The sequence below is a fragment of the Oxyura jamaicensis genome, chromosome 4 (assembly GCF_011077185.1).
Source record: "Oxyura jamaicensis isolate SHBP4307 breed ruddy duck chromosome 4, BPBGC_Ojam_1.0, whole genome shotgun sequence".
In the NCBI taxonomy this organism is placed as follows: domain Eukaryota; kingdom Metazoa; phylum Chordata; class Aves; order Anseriformes; family Anatidae; genus Oxyura; species Oxyura jamaicensis.
This window is the reverse complement of record NC_048896.1, coordinates 55,237,557-55,261,836: the sequence shown is the minus strand read 5'-3', so window position 1 is coordinate 55,261,836 and position 24,280 is coordinate 55,237,557. Positions and strand designations below refer to the sequence as shown.

Here is a 24,280-nt window from a genome sequence, read left to right as displayed (position 1 = left end):
GCAGTATGGCAGGGAATTGGCAGAAAGGGGATGAGGGAGGACTGCCCCCTCCTGCCTGCCTGCTTTTCTGTTACGAGCAGCACTGTTGGTGCTAACAACGATTACATGATATATTAAACCAAACGGGAGAAATACAATTTCTCTTACATTCCTATCCTGCTTCTAGAACAGAACTGCAGTCCAGGTTTTTTATTTAGATTTATTCCCTTGATACAGAACGGTGAGGAATTGGGGTAACCTGGAAAAGGAAAAAAACTTGAAACAACTTTTGCTTCAGGACTGGTTCTTTCCTGGTGCTCTCCAGAGCCAGCTTTAGAGGGTTTGGGCTTAGCACCGTTGAAGTGGTGCAGTGAGCTTCTGGACAACAGCTGGCTCTCTCATCCACCTTGATGTGATGCTTTAATGATGGAGCTAAATTAGATTATAGAGAGCTAGCTCTGTCCATCACCCTGTGGCAGGGATCTTTGATCCATCTCCAGGTAATTTTACAGTAAGTAATAGAGAGCTGACTATATCAAAGCAGCAAGAGATGGATGTGCCATCTGATGTGGATAGAGGGTAATTTACAGGGAGCTTATGCTCTTCTACATGGCTATATTCTCCTCTTCAGATAATAAGTTCTTTCTAATTCTTTTTCATCTCAGGAATCTTTTGATGATGCCTCACCAGGAAAACAAAAAGAAATCCAGGAAGCAGATCCTACATACGAAGAGAAAATGGTATGTAACGCTTGAGAACGCGTACAGTTATCCAGTATTTAGGCCTTGCTTACAGTAGACTTAGTGTTCTGCTCTTTTGAAGTCTCATAACTGGCTTTATAAGACTTTGTCTAGTCATTCAAAAATAAAATATAAGTCATTTGAAACAAATAAACAACAGAAACAACGTATAGACCCTTTTCATTTTTAGCAGTTTGTTCTCTGTTCCTTCTCCGTTTCCGCTGTGGTGTTCTGTGGGAACAACTGTTAACGTGTTTTGCTGTTCCTAGGAAGTCTAGTCTGTGCAACTTTGAAGTACTTTATGTTCAGAAGAATCGTATAATGGAAAGTATTCAAATTTAAGTGGAAAAAAAAAAAAGAAAAAAATTGTAATGTTGCTTTTGAAGTTGGCTGCAGAGCTGTCCCGCAGACAAGGAGGGTAATGAAGATTTGGGTATTCACTGTCTCAAAGGAAGAAATATTCTCTAGGAAGGCATCCATCATTTTCTAAATGGCTGCTACCTTACTTTCTGAACGTATGGAATCAGTTGAAGTCTAGGATCTTTTATATATCACTACCGAATATAGGAAAATAATTCCAAAATAATTATTTTTGAACTGCAGGATTAGTAGTCCTTTGTAGGAATAGTATAAGGTTTAAGGCTTTGAGTAGACACTGTATACTATAATATGCTATAACGTACACTGTATGCTATAGAAACATACTCTGGCAGGGGGACTTCATAATAAGCAAGTTCTTTCAAGCAGTACAGTGTGTGGGGCAAAGTAAATAAAAGCTTTCAAAAGCTTTTTCACAGGAGGCTGAGAAAATGTTTGCTGTTCATTACAAGTGCTAACTGTAAGCCTTGTTAAACTTTTCAGCACTTTCACTTTGTCAAGACTGAAAGGGATCGTGTTAGCTTTTCTGAAGTTTAATTTGTTCGTCATGAAGCTCTAGTTAAGACTGCTCAAGCATGAAGATGGCTAATTCTGTGCTTCACATGTTAGATAAGAGAAAACATACTTTATTTCCTTATTTTTTTAGCTTTTACGGTACCTGGAGTGTAGGAGATGGAGTCACCTGCTCCTCACCATTCCATCACATTTCCTTGCTCTGTTCTTTCTGTTTTTCCTTTCTTCCTGTTCATAGTTCCAGTGTCTGTGACTGCATGTGGAATTTCTTCATAGCAAAGTGAAACTGATTCTTATAATTTGCTGCTTCCTGTCTTTCTTCTTACCACTGAAAATAACCCAGTCTTCTGCTGATTTATTTGTGCTGCTTCCTAGAAGAAAGTGAACTTGGATTTTTCTCTTCTAGTCTCTAAATAGGCACAGTTACAAGAAAGCTTGTATTTTGTCAACATAGTCAGAAGGTGCACTGCAAAAGAAAACAGGGAAAGTGTCTCTGTTGGTGTGAGCATAGCTCAAGGTTGTGTAGTACAGCCTGTTCTTGTCTGTGTCCTATCTAAAAGATACAGACAATGTTTGTTAGTCTCTTAAAGGAATATCCCGAAGTGCATTGAAAATGGGTTGTGGCATGTGTGTGTAGTGCCAAAACTTAGGGAAAGTTCCCTGCTAACATTTTTGAACAAGGGAACTTGTGCAATGCAGTTTGTATTTCTTATCTTTTGTACAGCCGGTGAAAAGTACTTACAAATAAGGATTAGTGATGTGGATAGTAATAAGGTCTTACCTAGTTTAAATGTCAGAAACTGTTAGGAAGCAAACCAAAACCATCTTTGAGGGATAGACAGGAAAGCTGCAATTCAGGGGCTGGGGATTGTAGCTGTGTCAATCAAGCTTAAACTATGGCTAGAGTAGTCAGACACTTGTGGTACATACAGGGTTTGCTGCTTTCTTGGTCTCCTCTCATCCCTCTCTTTCCATCTTCCATGCCGAGTAGGATCTGCTTAAAGAGGAGAATACTTACAGAGCTGGCATTGCTCTTGCAGAAGTCTGGAATGTTCCTTTTTACTAAGAAAACTGACTTCCTGTAACTGTGCGAGTTGCTAAATAGCAGGTTATGTTGTGGCAGCTGGCAGAGTGTCAGGGTGGTTGCTGGTAAACTTGGAGCTGTCTTCGGAAGTTCCTGTAAGGTCAGGATACTTGGAGTGGCGCTGGGAAGGTGTGTTGATTCCAAACAGAACCTGTCTCAAAGGAGCTAAACTTTTGGATATTGTCTCCTGTAATCTTTTTTTGTGCAGCAGAAATGGCAACTCATATCAAAGGGTGCATTCTTAAGTGCAGCTTAGGGTGAACATACCTAACAGGTCTTCGCCACTAAAATAGTTTTTCTGGCTTCCAGCTATGGGCTCTTCTGCTGTCCCCCACCCCTTTCATGCCAGCCCTTTTACTTATCTGACACCTCAGCGCGGTGGTTTATCTCACTAAGCAGTTGGGACACTCATGGAAGAAAAGAGAACAGTTGTTGCCAGGTGGGCAAGACGAACAAGTTCACTGACGAATCCTGTGCATCCTGGGTGGGAATCAATTTCGAGGAATGGGACCATCATTTTTGATAGGAGAAAGTTGTTAAAGGGGCTCTGCTGCCATGTTTAGTGACACTTGGGCAACCTTTGTGCCCAAGTCAGATGTCAGTCTTGATGCAGATGTGTCTTGCGACTTTGATCTTCCTGTTTAGCAATAGTTAGCTTTGACCCAATGAAAGAATATTGAATCTGTCAGCTCCAGTTACATTGTTGATGTTAATCAGCTCTTTTTTGCTGTTGTAGATATGTATGTGAATGGATGCGAGTCTGTATTGTTTAAAAACAATTTGTTAGCTTTGTCTTTTAAATGAATGCATATTGTAACGTCTCACACTTGTTCCACTTATTTTCCCTTGTCAACAGCAAACAGACAGAGCAAACAGATTTGAGTATCTGTTGAAGCAGACTGAGCTGTTTGCTCACTTCATTCAGCCTGCTGCTCAGAAAACTCCAACTTCACCTTTGAAAATGAAACCAGGACGTCCACGAATAAAGAAGGATGAGAAACAGAATTTACTGTCAGTTGGCGAGTGAGTGCTGACATGTAGGCCACCTTGTACTGTAATTAAGGATTTTATTGTACTTTAGAAGCGTAAGTTAAACTTGCTAGCCTTTTGTCCTGTTTGGGTGTGTGTTTTACACTGTGCAATTGTGTTTTTTTCAACTGCCCACTTGTAAGTGGAGGGTTATCTAAGAATTCGAGGAGTTAGAAGAATTTTGTGGTGGTGGTAAAGCACTATCACGATTAAAAGTATTCCAGCACGAAGAAAAGCGGGGGCAGAAAAGTAGAGCATTCATGGCTGTAAGTTGTAAGAGTTCATGGAGAACATAATGCATCTTACAGGCACCTTGAAAATCGTAAGTCTAGAAATTTGGATTGCCTTCATTGCAGCTTGTGTCTCTGCACTATTTCTGGAACTTCTCGCAGATGTTGCAGAGCTCTTAAACACAGCGTCATTCCCTGTCCTGTAGTTAAAGGCCAGGACTGATGCACCCTGACTGTGTGGTTTATCCCTTTCCAGTCACACTGCTCTAACATTTGAGCCTCCAACGCGAGCCAGAATGTAGTGGACATCTTACCATTGAGAAGCTACTCGTTCTAGAGGGCCAAAAAGCATTTTGATTCACCAGCTTAACTTAAGAGTTCTTTTAAAGAAAATTGCAAGAAACTTCATTGTGTATTTGTGATCTGTACTGCAGTGCCATTAAATTTTGGAACAGTTTAGTGTATTTTCAGTTTAGCAAGAAACTTACTTCTTTCTTCCACTTTTTCAGCTACCGACACCGTAGAACAGAACAGGAAGAAGACGAGGAGCTGTTAACAGAAAGCTCCAAGACAACAAATGTCTGCACTCGATTTGAAGAATCTCCATCATGTGTGTTTCCTTTCTTCCTTTTTTCCCCCTTGAAAGTTATTTTCCTTCAAAAGTCAAACCTTTGGAGTTTAAAAGAGGAGTTTATTTTCACTCTTCCCAAAGAAAAGGAGTCAATTTTTGGTTGGCAAGAGAGAGAGAAAACAATAACCAGCACCAGTCGGATGGAACAAAATACATTAGGGGCTGTTTATATTATGGCAGACTAGAAGGAGGGTCCAGTCAATCCTGTCCTTTAGAAATCCAGTTGCCATGCCTTAAAGTTACTGGGAAAGAGCTAGCTTTTAAGTTGGCCGTCTTAAAATTTTCAGGTGTAACCCATCTTCTGATTCAATTTAAAGTACATAATGGCTTCCAGTCAGTTTAACAGAGAATTTAATATTTTGTTGATTTATTGTTGTACCATGTTTTGATTTTGGGAGGGATTATAGGGTTAGAATTTCTATATGACTTGTGTTCTTGCAGAATCAAAGCTGTTGAAGCAGCTCACAGAAACAAAATGAGTATATCACTTGCATCCAGTCTGCTTCATCCCTGGAATTTACTGTATAGGGTGTACTACTTGATTTTGTTCTGTAGCTAAGATAATCAGTGTCAATTAGCAGGAAAAGAATGGCTCTTTGGTAAGTCTTTGCAAATCTTTTAAGTCTATTCTTTCATGTTTTGTAGATGTTAAATGGGGAAAGCTGCGTGATTACCAGGTCCGAGGACTGAACTGGCTCATTTCTTTGTATGAAAATGGCATCAATGGTATCCTAGCAGATGAAATGGTACGCATGGAGCCCATATTTCTACTGGGGGGCTTGATAGCACGTTACCCAATAGAATTTTAAATCAGCAATGTACTTTTTTACATAGCACAAAATGCAGTATATGATTTCCCAAATTTTATTTTTCTAGTATGTTTTTAGGTCACTAATGTTAAAACAGTTTCACATGTACGTTAATTTAAATAAACACTACAGGCAGTTTTAGAAACAGGCATGAAAAGGGGATCTGCTAAACTTCAGAAAAATATAATTGAGGGGGGAGGTGTTTTACAGAACGACGTGTCCTGTATATTTTCTCAAAACCACAGCTATTTTGCTAGGGTATTCTGAAGCTGCCCTTGTGAAGAGAGCGTCATACATGAAAAGAGCAACAAATGTGGGAACGCTTCCTGTTACTGGATATAAAATACAGATAGCACAATACGAGTGTCCTTTGTGGATTGATGTTCTCAGCAGGAAGAACTGCAACAGTGGGAAACTTTCCAGGAAAAATGATGCTAACTTATAGCTAGAGAGCTGCGTTAACATTTCATTCACACCATGACTGTGGACGTTTCAGTCAGTGCTAGCCATAGCATCTTTTGTTCTGCTTTTGTTCTTTTTCCCTGGACGACAAGGGATGAAGGCAAAGGAAGTTGTAGTAGTTGGAGAGGCAGATAGGTTTTTGTCCTCCTCCTTTAATTGCATCTGATTTTTAACAGGAGCAGATAGGAAAAAACAAAAGTTGAAATATATATTGGTATGATGCATTTCTCATATCTTACTGATAGTTGCTTTTATGTATAAAACTTCAAGACAAATTAGAGACAAGTAACATTATTGTTTAGGAACACATTCGATTTTGAAATAGATCAAGGATTTTCTTCAACATACATGTTTATGAATAGAGGATTTTCTTTGGCAAGTAGAGTTTTAAGTGGAGCAGGCTTGTGTTAAGAAGTCTGGGAAACTTTTTTAAGTCTGTGGATTCATGGTCTTCCAACATTTGTTTTGGACTGAGGAGTTTAAATGCTTGCTATTAAGTATTTTTGGATTTGTTCTTAAATATTTATCCTTTTGAATATATCTATGCTTTTCACACAGCCTGTAAACACATCTTACACCAGGTGGAATGTGGTCATTTTGAAGACAAAGACTTGAATTTTGGAAACAAAAATAACTTGCATTGATTTTTATTTTTATTTTTTTTTTAAGTCCTATGCAGTTGAGTCACAATCTTTTGAATTATGTAAATTATACATAGGGTCTGGGGTTTGTGTATTTTCCTGTTTTGTTTTAATTAAAACTATGCAGTGAAGATACAAGAGTTTTAATACTTCTGTTGAATAATGAACAGTGCTTTAGAAAGTACTTATAAAGCAGCTCAGTATTTGTTTTCTTTTTTGATATATGCAGCTGTTTATATTTACTTATGCTTGGCTTTATTCTCATTAGAACTGATGCCATGTTGTGGCCTGCAAAAGTCATTTTACAGGGTTCCTAATTTATTCACATAATTTCAAGTTTAAGATAATGAATATGTCAGTTTGTAAAGTTCATTGACCTCTAAATAATCTGAGCATACCCTATCCTACAAAAAGAAAGTTTTTGAAATAATGTTTTCTTGCACTTCTAAGAATTTCTTACTCAAGGTATAAGGCAAAGTTCTAACTTCATAATCTCGTGTTTGAAAATGTTACTCTATTGCTTTTTTTTTTAGTTGTGTGATGCTATATAAGCCTTTCATAACTAAAATGTTGATGCCTTTTAGAGTACCTTAGCCGTTTGTTTAGGCTGCTGTGGCTTCTAAAATGTACTCCGAGCTCACTGTTGAGCTTTTTAAAGGTGTTTGCTGAGAGATTTTTTTCTGACACGTTAATGCCTTTTACAGGGTCTCGGGAAGACACTGCAAACAATTTCTCTTCTTGGATATATGAAACACTACAGAAATATTCCTGGTCCTCACATGGTATTGGTTCCAAAGTCCACTCTACATAACTGGATGAATGAATTCAAGAGATGGGTACCTACACTTCGAGCAGTGTGTTTGATAGGTGACAAAGACCAGCGAGTAAGTTTTGATGTTATTTTTCCTGCGTTCACACGTTAAATCCAGCATGTGATCGTGTTGTTTGGCAGCAGGTTTTTTGATTATTCTTCTAAGGGTACCTAGCTCTACTTTAAAAGTTTGTTATGTTAGAAATTACAAAAATACTGGTTAAGCTTTTAAATCATTCTGGAAGTCATTGATCAAGATATGATACCTTGTGATTTTTTTAGTGTGTCTTTTTAGAATTCAAAAATGCATGCTCTTTTTTATTAGTATGTTTCTCATTTACATGACATTAACCTCTTAATATCTGTATACCTCTGAAATTTGAATTCTTAATAATTGCTGTGTCCTCTCTTAATCCTTGGATGTCAGCATTCTAGAAATCCAGTTGCCAAATAAAGCTGTTTGGGATTATTTTTCAATTTAGAAAATCCTCGTCTAAACTAGGACTCAAAATAGATTTTCTGTTTGTTTGATTTTTTTAATTTATTTTTACTTCTTAGATTTTAATGTTACAGTTTAGCTATTGAAAACCTTATTTGAAGTTAGAACTGAAATTCCTTCTCTGCTCTGCCCTGAGGGTTTTAGCAGCTTCAGCACTGACAGGTCTTACAGTCCTTAAGTCTTACAGTGGCTGTACATTACATTGACTCTGTAATTAATCTTATTTTCAAATTCCGCAGCCTTGTTTTAAGATCTTAGCAGCTCTAGTGTGTTCTTTTTGTTTTAGTTTTGACAAAGCCTCAATAAAGAATTGTCACCTTGCTGTCTAGGCTGCCTTTGTCAGAGATGTGTTGTTGCCAGGAGAATGGGATGTCTGCGTAACATCGTATGAAATGCTTATCAAAGAAAAATCAGTATTCAAGAAGTTTAACTGGAGATACCTAGTTATAGATGAAGCCCACAGGATTAAAAATGAAAAATCTAAGGTAATTTTTACTTTCACTGAAAGAGATGTTGTTCTGAGTTGCTAGGTGGTGGTACTGGTAGTATATTTATATTCATTTATGTCTCAATCTCCTTCAGTTATCAGAAATTGTGAGGGAATTCAAGACTACAAATCGGCTGCTATTAACTGGAACTCCACTTCAGAACAACCTACATGAACTCTGGGCACTTCTTAACTTCCTTTTGCCAGATGTCTTTAACTCATCTGAAGTAAGTCTTAATTTCCATTAATAAGTGAACGTTGGTGGTTTTCCAGACTTGGAAAGGCCTGAATACATACACATAAATATATATATGTGTATGTGTTTGTAGATATATATATATATATATATGTAGTTAGAGATATATAGTCAGATGTATCAGTTGCTTATAACTATAGACTGACAGTACATGTTTCCAATATTGTATGTCATAAGTATAGTATATAAACTAATTTCCCCAGCTTGGCCATTCTTCAAGGCTGATGTGAGCTTAGCAGATATGAGAGGTATTTCAAATCACAGTGTGGAGGTGATCTCTACTGCATTTCAAAATAGGATTAAACATCGCAGTTGGTAAAACAGCTTTATTCTTACATTTAACTATAAGTTACCTTACTGTTTATCTAAACTTGTTTACTGTGCGTTGGGAGATACTATGTAATTACCAACAGACATCACTAACAGGCACCTCTTCTGAGCAAGCCCAGTGCATCATAGTATGGTTTCAGGAAAATACTTTTTTATTATTGTTATTTTTTGCCTTTTTCAAGCATGTGTTTAACTGGTTTTGAGCGTAAGTGAATTGGGAGCTTAACATAGAAGTGGAAATCTTGTGATGTATTACACTGGAATTTTACTTCTTCCTTTTCATTTTTCATCAAATGCTGCAGTGGTACACTTCCAGCTGGAATTCGTCCACTGGAGCAATAGGAGTGAATCAGATTCCTTCTCAATAAATTTTTTGTTTGTTTGTTTTAAACCCCCAGTGGTTTGTTGTTGTTGTTTTAGTTTAAAGATGTAGTGATACAGATCTTTCCAAGAAAATAGACCAAAAGGGATGATTTTTTACTTACTCTGTGTGTAAGAGAATCACTTGAGTTGCATTTTTTCACCACTGTAATGCTACTGCACCTTGAAAGAAAAGTTCTTACATGCCAATTATTTTGTTGATACAGGATTTTGATTCATGGTTTGATACAAACAACTGTCTAGGGGATCAAAAGTTGGTGGAACGTCTCCATATGGTAAGTCTTTCTGCTTTTTGTGTGCCTTCGTAACATCTACATTAGGTTATAAATAATTCTTTTGATCCTTCTTGTGACAAGATATTAGGGTAAGATAGCTTATTCCAGAAACCATGGTGGGCTTTCAGAAAAGATTGGTGAAGTGCAGAATGTGACTCTGTCTTGAAAATAAAGTTGTTTTGGAGGAGAGGAAAATTGTTTTGGGGGATAGAGAAGGGTTGACAGTTCTGGCTTTCAAGGTTTTCAGATACTTGCATTTAGAATATTGGCTACGAAGACACTACAAAGATTTCAGTCAAGCAAAGTTTCAGTATTTTTTTTTTCACTTGAAAGATCAAGCGTCTTCTTTGGAAAAACTGGAAGACTTAGGAATCTTCTATTAAAGACTTGTCCTAGAAGATTTAGAGTCTTCCAAAGAAAGCTCATGTATAATAATAACCTGCTGATGTGGATTGCTTTTTCAGGTGACCTGGTAATAGGTCTGGTGGTTGAGCATTTATAAGAGAGTATACCTGTACTGGTGTTGTTGACCCCTTCAGTATTTCAGTTTCCAAAATACAGTTAATAATGCAATCTCTTTCAGGTGCTACGACCGTTCCTCCTACGTCGCATTAAGGCTGATGTAGAGAAAAGTTTGCCTCCAAAGAAGGAAGTTAAAATTTATGTGGGTCTCAGCAAAATGCAGCGAGAATGGTAATTCAGATAGTTGTGTGTGCTGTGGTTAAGGTTCAGAAGGATCGTGCTGCTTGTGAGTCAGTAATTGTGTAGAACTTGATTTAATTCCTTCTGCTATACTAAATTTCTCTGTATGTATTTCCTTGTGATACTTTTATAATGACAAAACTATGCAGATCAGTGCAAGTTACGTGCTGAAATGGGGGGGGGGGGGGGGGGTTTTTTTTCTCCCCCGCTTTTTTCTTTGTTTCCTTTTTTTTCTTTTTTTTTTTTTTTTTTTTTTTCTGTATTCTATTTGTTTTCTTCTGTATTCTCTTTGTCAAGGAGAGTAGTGATAGGGCAAGAAGTAATGGTTTGAAACTAAGAAAAAGGTAGATTCAGATTAAATATGAGGAAGAAATTATTCACTCAGAGGGTGGTGAGGCCCTGGCACAGGTGCCCAGAGAAGCTGTGGATGCCCCATCCCAGTTCAAGGCCAGGCTGGATGGGGCTTTGGGCAACCTGGTCTGGTGGGAGGTGTCCCTGCCCATGGCAGGGGGCTGGAACTGGGTGGGCTTTAAGCTCCCTTCCAACCCAAACCATTCTAAGATTAGTTAAGCAAAAGGCAACTTTGTTTCATAGTTACAGAAGTTTTTTCTTTGATATAGGTATACAAGAATCTTAATGAAGGATATAGACATATTGAATTCTGCTGGGAAGTTGGACAAAATGAGACTGTTGAATATCCTTATGCAACTACGAAAATGTTGCAATCATCCATATCTCTTTGATGGAGCAGAACCTGGTCCACCTTACACAACAGATATGCATTTGGTCACCAACAGTGGCAAAATGGTAGTATTGGACAAATTACTGCCTAAGTTGAAAGAGCAAGGTACGCATCTTTTTGCTGTATTGTTGCTTGAGAGCTGTTTGGTTTAATGATAAAAACTGAAGTCAGTACTACATAATGTTTTCATGTCTACTGAGAAAAAATCGGCACACGTTATGTAGGATCGTAGTTACTTCCAAGCATGATACTGGCTTTTCAAGTGCTGCATATTAAATAGTTGATACAGAAAGACTTGTGAAGTGCCTTTATAAGTAACTGTTTTTTTTGTGACTGCAAAGGGGTTTATTTGCTTGTTTGTTTTCCAGCTGAGACCACAGAAGCATCAGTTGGTCTGTGCTTTAGGTTTCTCAGCAATATGAGCTGTTTGAAACCTAATTGTGTAATATTTTAACCACTGCTTTGGTTTGCCATGAAATACCATTTTAGATTCAAAGTCTTCACGTAGGATTAAAGTCCAGTCATTTGTGAAATGGTTTTTGTTCTTTCTGGATATGATTTTGAACAGAACTTGACATTTTTCAGTCAAAACTGGGGGAACACCCAGTTATTTTATTCTATTTTATTTTATATTTTATATTTTCAGTAGTAGGGACAAAGCTCTGGCATACGTTCCTGTAACTTCACCAAAATGAAGGAAAGCTTGCAACTCTGGGAGACGTTTTGGAAAAAAAAAAAAAAAAACTCAGTCTTAGGTAATATGAAAGTAACCTGTAACCAGTATCTGGGTAGTATTCGAACAGCTGTGGTGATATGCGTTGCTGTAAGATTGAAAAAAAGGTTCAGTGGTTATTGTGCTTTTTTGATTTTGCTTTCTTTCTGCTGTGAGACTCATTGCTGGGACATGACAAATAAAGCTGGTATGGTTTTAAATCAACTGCTGATGTTAACCAAAAGAGAGCATTTAATTATTAGACCCTGAGTCCAAAGAACAGAAGTCATACTGGGAGCATGTAGGGGGAAGCAGAAACTTTGTAACAGTCTGTGTTTTACTTAAATCCCTCAAGTACATTTGAAACATTTGGTTGTGCCTATATATACATACACATTAATGTATATTTACATTTTTTGAATGGTGTTCTTGGCAGGTAAGTAAGCTGACAAGTCTTTAAGAAGAATTAATTTCTAGATATCTTAAATCCAAAACACTTTAAAATTTTGTTCTTTTCACTTCTTGATGTTTTTATATTTGAAAGAGAAATTTTCTTCTACATCACTTGTCTCAATAAATTTTCATTTGCACAATAAATACAAGTAGTCATTTAAAGAATGCAGAAATATATATTTAAAATATTAGAAATTCATTATAGACCTTGACAGCAACATCTGCAGATCTGTATTATATATTAGCCTCTATAATTCATAGACATCCCGGATGACATCAGACCTTTCAAATTCTTTCACGTTCTAATGGCTGTTCAATAAAAATGCTAGGTATTGTTTTGAAAATATGCATATGTATTTCGCCCTGAAAACTTATCTTCATTATATTACTTAAATCAGTCTTTTTATTTATAACTACTCTTACATGCAACTGCCCTCCTTCCCTTTCTGATTGGCAAACATCTGTGAAGTTTAATGAATCTTAATTTTTGATGAAAACATAAAACCTTTTTACCCCAAACAGGTTCAAGAGTCTTAATCTTCAGCCAGATGACCAGAGTCCTGGATATCTTGGAGGATTATTGTATGTGGAGAAATTACGAATATTGTAGACTGGATGGACAAACGCCTCATGATGAGAGACAGGTGTTTAAAATTTAAAGTATTTCACTTAAGTAAAAATGGTGTTTTTTAAAACATTTAGTTCAACCGATGATGTTTTCTTTATTTATTTAGGCTTCTATTAACGCGTATAATGAACCTGGTAGCTCAAAATTTGTGTTCATGTTGAGTACGCGGGCAGGAGGTCTTGGCATCAATTTGGCTACTGCTGACGTTGTAATTCTGTATGATTCAGACTGGAATCCACAAGTAGATCTTCAGGCTATGGTAAGAGTCCAGATAGAAATGTCCTTTTTTCCTCACGTAATTGTCCTAGAAATGCGTGTGCTGTATGACATAGTGTTTTCAAATTGAAATGACGTACTTCCAGTTTTAGCATAATATAACTAGTATTTTTAAGACTGTTTTTTCAGTTACAGTGCAGCTTCCACTTTGTGGAACATGTAATCACATTTGGACTTCTCTGCAGAGGGGAATGCCGTGGTATATGCTACAGTACCCTTAACGGTGTTTAATGAAAACAGCCTTTTTTAGTGTTAAAAACTAATGGTATTTGTTAACTCCAAAATTATAAAACCTTCCTTCTCGGAACAGTAGAGCTTACTGTATTTACACTGTCTTTAGTGAGACTTTGGAAATGAGACAAAATGTAAATGAAAGTTTTTAAAAATTGCTTTTAGGGTGGTGATAAGTGAGCAGGCTCCTGTTAGCAACTATCTTTATTTATTTTATATTTTTAAAATAAATTCATATGCATTTTCAGCCATGGTACCTATCAAGAACACTACTGATTGCATAAGAAAATAAAGCTGCTATTTAAAAATCTACCAGTGTGACCATGAGCAAATGAGGCCTTTCAGTGACAAACCTTGTAAATTTAAGCTGTATGTTCTCAAGTATTCTAACAAAAATTAGTTCAGAAAATGACAGAACCAGTGCCTCGAAGCTAAATCAAGATAATTCCAGTTACCACTAGAAGTGTATGTTCAGAATACTAATTCTCACAGTGGTTAATGATTTGCCAGTCAGGTGAGGTGATACGTTGTATTTTTCTTCAAATATTCCTAGCATGACTGAACGATTTGGGTATAGGTAGCTTCTGGTCAGTACAGAGAGAATTTGTTAAATATTTTGATTTTACAGAAGGTTACCTAATGCCAGAAGCATCCAGTCTTCTCCCACGTGATGTAATGCACACGTGCGCGTACACACACAAACACAAAACAAAAAGGAAAAGCTATTTTTAGGTATGAAATTTAGAAACATACTGATTGTTGATGTTACTTAAAAACAAAAAACTTGAACTGCAAATGGGGTATCTTGGGTAGTCATGTTAAATCGATTTCTGTAAAGGTCTAACTAACCTACAATATTCTGCTTTACAATTTAGTTTGTTGAAACTAAAGAAAATTTAAGATAATTGTATATTCACACTAGAAAGCAATTGTTGATTTTCTTGTTTTTTTTTGTTTTTTTTTTTTGCCTAGGATCGAGCACACAGAATTGGCCAAACAAAGACTGTTAGAGTGTTCAGGTTTATCACAGACAATACAGTGGAAGAAAGAATAGTGGAACGTGCAGAAATGAAACTCCGGCTAGATTCCATAGTCATCCAGCAAGGCAAGTATTTGGAGGCAATTTGTTGTTGTTTTTGTTTTACAACACTGCAGACAAATCATGTAGTAAGAATTAATGGGAATGTTAATTTTGCCTCAGCTGTATTCTGAATATAGAATGCAAAGACCCAATCCACTTGAAAATTTTACAGCAGGGATAAGCTTTTCCTCATTAACTTCTTAATTACTTCCCCAGTGATAAATATGTAAACAAGGGGGTATAGACAAACTTCTTTTAAAGCACTCAACTTCCACTCTTAAATGGAGAAATTAATGCTTTAGTCTTTTTTAATAGATGGGGAGAAGTGATGAGGATGTAACCTTGGTTGGTTTGTTTGGGGTCAGTAAATATTATGCAAAAAGGATTCAGCAAGGTTTGGTTTTGAAATTGTGAAAATATGTGCACCATAACATAAAGCTTGTATACAGGGTCTCACATCCAAAATTGTTCAAGCACAAATGAAGTATAGTAAAGAGAATGCATGTGGTCCCTGGCTAGATTTTGCTGGTTTTTATTTTATTTTTTCATGTGGAGTTTCCCTGAGAGAAAATGAGATAGCTTTAACTTGAAAATGTACGGGAAGGGGGAAATCATATGTTGTTCCTTCAGTAATATGAAATATTTAATTGCTACCTTTCAATGCTTTTATCTTCAGGAAGACTGGTGGATCAAAACTTGAATAAACTTGGGAAGGATGAAATGCTGCAAATGATTAGACACGGAGCAACACATGTGTTTGCCTCAAAGGAAAGTGAGATTACAGATGAAGATATTGATCACATTTTGGAAAGAGGTGCAAAGAAGGTGAGATCAAGTTTCAAAGAAAAAAGTAGACTTAAATTGCATGGTAAGATAGTATGTTGCTGGATGATAGCTTCATTATAAGCTGGAGAAAATAGAGTGGGTGTTATTGAGAAGCTTCCTATTGCTCAAATGTGCTAATTTTTTAATGCTGTTATAACTGAGATGTTTTATAATGAAGTACCTTCCAAAAAGGTTACTGCTCTTTCCTCTCTTTCCTCCCCCCAGACTGCAGAAATGAATGAAAAACTTTCAAAGATGGGTGAAAGCTCCCTCAGAAATTTCACAATGGATACAGAGTCCAGTGTGTATAATTTTGAAGGGGAAGACTACAGAGAAAAACAGAAGGTAACATTGAAGTTTCTTTTGGAGGGAAGTACTGATTTGTATGATTAAACCATACTTTTAAGGTACGTTGGTTAAATAAAATACAATGCAGCTATAAAAAGAATTTGTAAGTTTAGTTACTTAATGAAGTATATATAGACTTTTTTATATAGAACTCCTAGCTGGTCTGAATGTTTTGCAAGACTTAGTCTTAATACTTCTTGGGGGTGGTGGGATTTGTTTTTATAGATGGCATTTACAGAGTGGATTGAACCACCTAAACGAGAAAGAAAAGCCAATTATGCAGTGGATGCTTACTTTAGAGAAGCTCTTCGAGTCAGTGAGCCAAAAGCACCCAAGGTGAGTTGACTAATTAAAAAAAATAAACAAACTGTTCAAATATACATGAGAAGTGGTCAAAGCTGAAAGCAAGAAATTACTAATTCATTCGGTTTCATAAATTGAGGAGGCAGTTGAAGGATATAGATTTAGAAAAATCCGAAGGATTTAAGACAAACTTCTGTGAGGAAAAAGAGCGGTATGTAACTTACAAGATTTTAGGATGGTAAGGATATAGGGTGTTTCATATTTTATTTTTACTATCTTTAAGCAGTAGAAGTTTTTTTCTTACCTATGGAACATATCCTTACTGCTACTCAAATATGTGAACTTTGTTCAAGGGGATGCATGTGCGAATCTTTCCCCACCATTCTCTTTCCAAAAGACCCTGTCTGCTTTTATCACATACCTTTTATTTCTCTAAGCCTTCATGGTTGTACCAGACTTGCACGCTGTTTTAGGGTAATTTTTGTAAAAATAGATTTTTTTTGCTCACAGACGGGACTCAGTTACTAGAAAACGGATTCTGGATGTGAACAGGAGTCAAATACAAGCATTTTTATGTATTTCAGGCACCGCGGCCTCCAAAGCAGCCAAACGTACAGGACTTTCAGTTCTTTCCTCCACGGCTCTTTGAACTATTGGAAAAAGAGATACTCTACTACAGGAAAACAATTGGGTACAAGGTAACAGAATTCATTCATTGTGTTAGTGTATTTTATTGCAGCAGTTACTGGTAGGACAATATGTACTTGTCCTGCATTTCACACTGATTTAAATGAAATAAAGGCATGTTAATCCGAACAAATGATTAGGTTGTATTAATGGAGAAGCTACACCAAGCACTGGTAAAAAGTCATTAGATTTTACAAAACGTATAATCTTTCAGGTACCTCGTAATCCTGATCTGCCCAATGCAGCCCAAGCACAAAAGGAAGAGCAGCTTAAGATTGACGAGGCTGAACCTCTTAATGATGAAGAACTAGAAGAAAAAGAGAAGCTTCTAACCCAGGTATCGTTGGTTCTTTAGTGAGATTGACATCATCTGAAGCTTGGTTTGTGTTTTACAGTGTTACATGAACATTTCTTAGTCAGTCATTTACAAATGCCATATTTAAATTAACATGGTTGCAAAGCTTGGTTCATGCTGAAAAAAAGTTTAGCGTTGGGTTTGTTGTGGGCTTAGATACCTTTGAAGGATACTTTTAAATTAGTGTATTTAGGTTCTACTGAACCTGATCTACATCCAGTCCATATATTTTTAAGTAAGAGCTATGTCCAGAGTCTGACTTGGCAAGTTCACATTGACTGTAGCCTGTGACATCTTTTCTCAGTTGGGGGACCCTGAGACCAGCTACAGAGCTGCATGTGTGACTTTCCATGTAATTTCAAGCATATCCTTTGCCAAACTGTCACTCTCACGTGTGTTAACTTATACACTGCAGGGTGAAGGGGCAGATTTCTTAAACTAAAACTAGAAGTGATAATCTCCCCCACTTAAAGAAGATATAAGTACATAATTAGGTAGTTTGTACATTTAAATAATTCAAGGCAGGTTAATGCCTGTTACTCCTTGTCTGTGTATTACATTTTCCACATGTATTTTGTGGACGAGCTGTTGTTTGAGTAGTAGTGCATTGGAGCAGTTCACTATTAAACGTCAGTACAATCAAATAAGCTCTAGTTAAATCATAATATGGCTAGCTGAATTTTTTTTTTACTTTTTCTTTGAAAGTTAATACAAACACGCAGTTAGTCCAGTTTGGCAGCTGATAACTTCAGCACTGATTTTCTTGTCCCTACTGTATAACATCACACAAGATACCTCCAGACTTTCTGAGGGAGAGAGACCAGGGAAGATGCAGAAGGCTGAAGGTATCTGCAAGGCACGTGGTGGTCTTTTTTGACTGAACAAAACCATTACAGAGACTTCTTGCCTCTTTCGAGGGAATTCTTTTCTTAAAAAGTGATCCCACGTTGTCTCTCAGAGAATAGTGGGTAAGAGGGGTTAATTTATGAGCTGAAGTAGTAATTAAAGAAGCAATGCTAATTATTCGGTAGTTTTTAGATAGAGACTACAGTGACAATGCTATAAATGCAGTTTTTCAACTACCATCAAACTGCAGGAAACGCACAGGTTTAGTATTGTTGGAATTACAGAAGTGTTACTCACTCGTTTTAAATTAATCTGTTGAAAGAAAGGTGGAGATGGACAAATCCTGAACTTTTGTGCCATGTTTGCTTTTAATTGCTGTAAAGGGATTTACTAACTGGAATAAGAGAGATTTTAACCAGTTCATCAAAGCTAATGAGAAGTGGGGCCGTGATGATATCGAAAATATAGCACGAGAAGTAGAAGGAAAAACCCCAGAGGAAGTCATTGAGTATTCAGGTAACTTACTTTTCAAGTAGTCAACTCTGTATCTAATGCTGCTTTCCTAGTTTGAAATACCTGTGAACAAGCTGACTGTCTTGTGTGAATTCCCTGTCTGACTCTTTAAGGATGGGATTGTGCTAATGGATTTGGGATCTACTAGTACACATTTTAGTAGGTTTAGTCCCTGCGTAGTTAAAACTATACTGAAATGTGCACATACTCTGTTGCCGACACACTTTCATATATTCTAACTGGTGTTAGATACATTCTGGATAGTACTGTTTTTAATTCTTGTTAATTTCTGCAAAAATGAAATGATAAGGAAAAAAATGCTTAGATGGAAAATTCTCTTTTCCTTAGATTTACCAACCGACAACTGTCCTGACTTCTTACCCCTTTATTATTTCACATTGTTAAAGCTAGGGATACTGTAAACATTCTGTGACTGAATCATGAACGTTGTTTTTTGTAACTGAAGACCAGTTGATTACTTTAACCTCTGAAGTTTCAGAGAAGGGTCTTCTCCTGTAGTGCAGTTGCAAGGTTCTGGGTCTTCATTTTTTATGGTATACAGCTGCTTACTTACAGATGTGACATATTACTTAAACACCTATTTGTCTTTTAGACACTTGCTGCTGGCTTTGGCTACTAACTTACAATGGCAATCCCACTTCCTTCTGTATTACTGTTTTATCAGTTTCTATTTTAAGACTTTTTCTTTGAGAAGGAAATTGGCTGGCCAAATCACACCTCATTTAAAATGAGGGCTGTGTCTACCCTCTTCAAAATAGCATTTGTAATACTCCCAACACAATTTCAGGAAGTAAAGGTTCCTTATCAGGTAAAGGCATATCTATTTTTATACAGCAGTAAGGTGTGGTAAAAGAAAATAACATATAGGATCTTTTAAGGCAAAAACCTAATTCCGTGGTTAGAAACTAAGCATTTGTTCTTTTCTTAGCTGTGTTCTGGGAAAGGTGCAACGAACTCCAAGACATCGAGAAGATCATGGCTCAGATAGAAAGAGGAGAAGCCAGAATTCAGAGACGAATTAGCATAAAAAAAGCACTTGATACAAAGGTATCTTTGCTGTTTCTTGCTTCCTTTATTTCCCTGTGCCAATGAGGTGAGGGCCCATGCTGCATGCCTAGCCAATATTACAGTACACTAAGAAAACATGTTAGGCCTAAAATTCCTCTCTTACCTGTTCCTCAGTGGTTGCTACCTTTTGATTTTCTATTCTATAGAACTGCTGTCCTTTGCAGTTTCTACTCTTGAATTTAACTGCATTTGGTAAGTTTAAACTTCCTATTTTGACTGATAGCTATGGTGATAACTTCAGGTTTGGCTTAGTCTCTTGTTTGTAATAATCATCGCTACATGGCACTATGAAGTGTTAGTACTATGATCAACTCCCAGTAACTATGTGCTTTTGGAGAAACACAATTTCTGTTTGTTGGACCCACATAGCTGAAAATGCTATATATAGTTTTAGAGGACTTAAGAAGATAAGACTTACCAGTTAGTGGAGTTTTCTTTGATCCTGCGCGTTTCACCAGCCAGGGCTTGGTAACAAGCAGATTTGTAATAAATTAAGACACTTGTAATAAATACCAGACATTTCTCCCTACCTTAGGCTTCACTAGCTCCTCTTCTGAAGAAGTGAGGGGAAGAACAGTGTCTCACTCTATTAACCAAAATGCAGCTGAGCCATGTACTTTTTTCTTTTCCTTTGATTTTGACCATTTCTGAGGATTTTTTTGTTAAAAAGAATCATTGCCAGTTGCAGGCTGGCAGACCTTGACTATTTTCAAATGTAGTGTCAGGTCTGTACCGCACAATTAAAAATCAAAAGATTATTTGTCAAACAGGCAAGCAGAAAAACATGTCAAAGCTGGCTGCTTAGATGATATTAGTAAATTCAGTATCTAGACTCTACAGTTCCTTAAACATGGTGACTTTCAGGACCAGAGATCATAAAAGCTCTAGTTTTCTAACTTGGTATAGTTCGTCTACCTGTCATGTGTGTTGTTTTTTCTTTTTGCTTTCAGAGAAAACAGTTCCATGTTTCTAAAGGATTTCTTAGTTATGTATGATCTTGTTTTGTTTAGATTGGCAGATACAAAGCCCCCTTCCACCAGCTAAGAATATCATATGGTACCAATAAAGGGAAGAATTATACTGAAGAAGAGGATCGCTTTCTAATCTGTATGCTTCACAAGCTAGGATTTGATAAGGAAAATGTCTATGATGAATTAAGACAGTGTATCCGAAACTCGCCACAATTCAGATTTGACTGGTTTCTCAAATCCAGAACTGCAATGGTATGTATTAATCTGTCGTGCTCATTGGCTTGTGAACACCCATGACAGCACACCACAGTTACATAGCAAGCTTACTAAATCACTTCTGAAATAGTCAGGTATGTATATGTGATCACTGTATTAATTTTTAAAGACTTTCTAACAGCTGTAATGGATGACAAATGCAATAAACTAAAAAGACTCTAGGGAGAAGAAATGTAAATTCCAAGCTACTGTGTTTCAAAATCAACACGAAGTTGAATTAAATACAAGTTTGTTTTAAAAACAAACATCTGATCAAATCCATTCCTATGAAGCCAGCCAGTAACTACCATAAAAAAATTTTCATTCCTTTTTCATTCTGCCAAGGCTTTGCATGATGAAAACCAAACAAACTTACTACTTACTGACATTTCTAGTATTCTGACATGATGCTTTTTACATGAACTGTCTGCCTAAAGTAGTGAGTGACTGACTATGTTTTGCAATTTAGGAGCTGCAAAGGAGATGCAATACTTTAATCACCCTCATTGAAAGAGAAAACATGGAACTGGAAGAAAAGGAAAAGGCAGAAAAGAAGAAACGTGGACCAAAACCATCTTCGGTAGGATTTAAAAAAGCATTTTTGTAGAAAAGCTCACTTGAAGACAGCATGCCTTTCTAACTGTCTAGGCCAAGTGATATCTAAAGTTATTTAAAGATAACACCCAACAATCAACCTTACAGGGCAGTGCTAAGTGCTGCTTAAAGTTTACTACTGTCACTCAGCTAAGTACCCTTGTGGATGGAAAATAAGTTCCGGTTCTAAACTAGTTCACATGCTTTGGAGCAGATAGCTTTTTATGTTTTTGATCCCTGAGTTGTGGGCTATACAAGTTTACCTTGATAAAATGCAACTAAGATTTACTTAGCCTTTTTATTAATTTTTATCCATAAAGAAATTATGTCTGCCACTGAGGGGTGGTATGCAGGAGACGCAGACCGTTCCCTTCCCTCTGAGAATGCTATAGATCTGTTTACAAATGATCCCAGGTAGACAGTGTTGCCTGCCATCACATATGCCTTGTTTTGGGTGGTGGTGGTCATGAAATGGGCTCTAGAGCTAGATTTGGGAAAATAAGCACATATGCTTGACACTACTCTGCTAATTATAGTACTGCTAAATATGTAGACATTTTTTGTAAAGGAAATTACTACCTCTACCCATTTTCTTACCTAGATTTTGTTTTTAAAGTTGTTACTTGGAACTGTTCACAAAATACTTAAACAGGCATTCAGAAATATCATTCCTTAAGTAAGGTATTTATAAGCTCCTTGTTTGTTTCTATATGTTTTTTCCTCCATGAAATGGTACTATTCCAGATCGGAGAGTACAAGACCACTACTATCCTGAGTGGGATGTGCATATTCGCCACCTTGCATTTGTGATTTATCACATTTTAAGCTGCCAGGGTTACACTGTGATCTCTAGCTGTTTTGACTTGAAATGCACTGCTTACAATTTTTCTGTCACAATAACTTTCTTAAAAACTTACCTTACAGGCACAGAAGCGCAAAATGGATGGTACTCCTGATGGTCGTGGAAGAAAAAAGAAGCTAAAGCTGTGAATGCAGAATTTTTGTAATCACTAAATTTAAAAAGTAGTTCTTTAATTTACGGGTCTTCATAAGATGTACTGTATAATGCTCAACTGTTATGTCATTAAAGGACATCGGGTTCATCTGTTTACTGAACTAGAAACGTAGTACTTACTGTAGGTTCACTTTTTTAAATGCAACAGCTGTGCTGAATTTTTTTTACCATTAACACTTGAAGTAATAAATAGGCTTCATTTATTAATAAGGTTTCACTTGACTTTTTTCATGAATGTTTCTACTTCAATACCTATTTATTTAGTCACTCCAAAATTGTGTCTTCATTTTTGTTTAAACCTCTAAGGGTGTTGCAAACACTGCTTTTCTGTTATGAAAAATACACTTACTTAGGGGAGGGTTTTTGTGCTAAAAGCTACGACCCATCAAGTTCCCCCTTTCTGGAAATTCCGTGGCTTGGATTTTAACTTTAACAAACAAAATTTTACTACGCAAATATACATTGTTCTTTGACAGTAGTGGTAAGGCCAGGTATTTACCTCAGGAACTAATGATAAACATGGAGATAGGAACAAAATCCTAACATTTTTCAACTTACAGTGGCAGCAGAAAGGTAAGTGACGCTGAAGTTTGTACTTAATTAGAATGGCCTAAAAATGGTAGCATTATTTTTATTGGAAAACAGCAGCAAGTCAGAACATAAAACTTAACAGTATGTGTAACAACCCACACATCTCTAAAACAGCTGTGGAAAATGCTGAGCTGGTCTTGATTTCTGTGAAAAGAACTGATGCTGACTGTAAGTGTGCAAGATTCTGTGTTGTCATCACACTGCAATCCATGTTTGACTGTGCTAGTCAGGAGTGTTTCCTATGCTGCCCGATTGTCTCTGGCACATTATGACCAAGATAAAATAGTGCATTTCCCAATGCAATCACCCAGTTTAACATAATTTTGAAATTCACTAGAGAAAAAAAGAGAGTACAAATTCTCAATTTGCATTGAGTAACTTTAAGCCAATCCACTAAAAAAATCTAAACACTGCAGTGTCATGACAGCCCAAGAAAATGTTACTCAAAAAGCAACTTAACTTACTTATGCTTAGTGTACGTTGTGTACACTGTACACCATACATAGTGTACAGTGTAAACAAAACAGCTTTACTGCTGAAAACGTCTGTAAAATCATCCCATTGCAAAGCAGCCCTCTTTGCAAAAAAGAAAAAACCCACAACCCAACAGCAGAAAACGAAACCCCAGACCAATCAAATAAGGCATGATAGTTTGTTTACAGCTAGTCTAAATATATTTTTTGAGAGGAAGGATGTATTAAACAGCTGAGCAGCAATTCCTTTGTGCTAGTACTTTGCAAGTGCCAGTTTGCAGAACGAACTGAACTAAACTTTAACTTCCCAAAGGGCATGCCTACAAGTTGTATGAAGTCAACTTTCTTTCAGGCAGACATTTAAAGCAAAATATTTGCTCTAGATGATACAAATGCATTCCCCCAGTGCTATCTATCTGGCAAAACAAATATTTAAGCAAAGGAAGATAAGCAATTACTGTCCAATACGGGAAAGCTGTTAATACTGTTTTGAAATGCTAGAATCTGTTTAAGCATGTTTGAAAGCATTTAATGCCAGTACCTGAAAATTAATATATTATTTATCTAGTGTGGCTTTACAATATAGTCCTAATTCTTGTTGCTCTTCTATAAATGTTCTCATAGGTAATAACAACAGAGCTGCACTTGCAGCCTTACCTGTGTTGAGTCTTCCACTGCTGTCCATAGGTCCGAAGTTCTCATTAAAGTGAGACAAACTCACTGGAATCATTCATTGAGAAGAACACTCTGCTACTTAGCGTCCATCTACTACTACCACCACCACCACCTTACTACAACCACCACCTTCCTCCCCACAAATAATTAACAATAAAAAAGCAAAACACAGTTATATGAAAACTAGGATAATATACTTGTAACTAAAAGCAGCATCTCTTTAAGCACCAGGCTTCCTTGATGGATGTAAGGCACACTTATGTCCTGCATCAAGACTGGGGCATCTAGGTTGGCTCTTCTGCTTCATTTAGAGGCCATGGTGCGAACTCTTCTACTAGCAGATGACAACATGTGGTAGCAGTCTTTTGCCGTCATGCCTG

The 24,280-nt window shown here is 36.8% G+C and overlaps 1 protein-coding gene across 1 annotated transcript; it reads left to right on the top strand.

Annotated features, from left to right (window-relative positions):
* The first annotated feature begins 557 nt into the window (after positions 1-557).
* Positions 558-22,368, top strand: SMARCA5 (SWI/SNF related, matrix associated, actin dependent regulator of chromatin, subfamily a, member 5). Its single transcript, XM_035326254.1, has 23 exons — positions 558-719; positions 3,551-3,717; positions 4,463-4,563; positions 5,230-5,330; positions 7,201-7,380; positions 8,136-8,291; positions 8,389-8,520; positions 9,467-9,535; positions 10,119-10,228; positions 10,858-11,084; positions 12,667-12,788; positions 12,879-13,031; positions 14,252-14,384; positions 15,037-15,185; positions 15,411-15,530; positions 15,759-15,869; positions 16,421-16,534; positions 16,738-16,860; positions 18,108-18,240; positions 19,187-19,305; positions 20,337-20,549; positions 21,022-21,132; positions 22,071-22,368. Exons 1-23 carry the CDS (start codon positions 717-719, stop codon positions 22,134-22,136), a joined length of 2,913 nt encoding a protein of 970 aa, XP_035182145.1. The 5' UTR covers positions 558-716; the 3' UTR covers positions 22,137-22,368.
* The last annotated feature ends 1,912 nt before the right edge of the window (positions 22,369-24,280 follow it).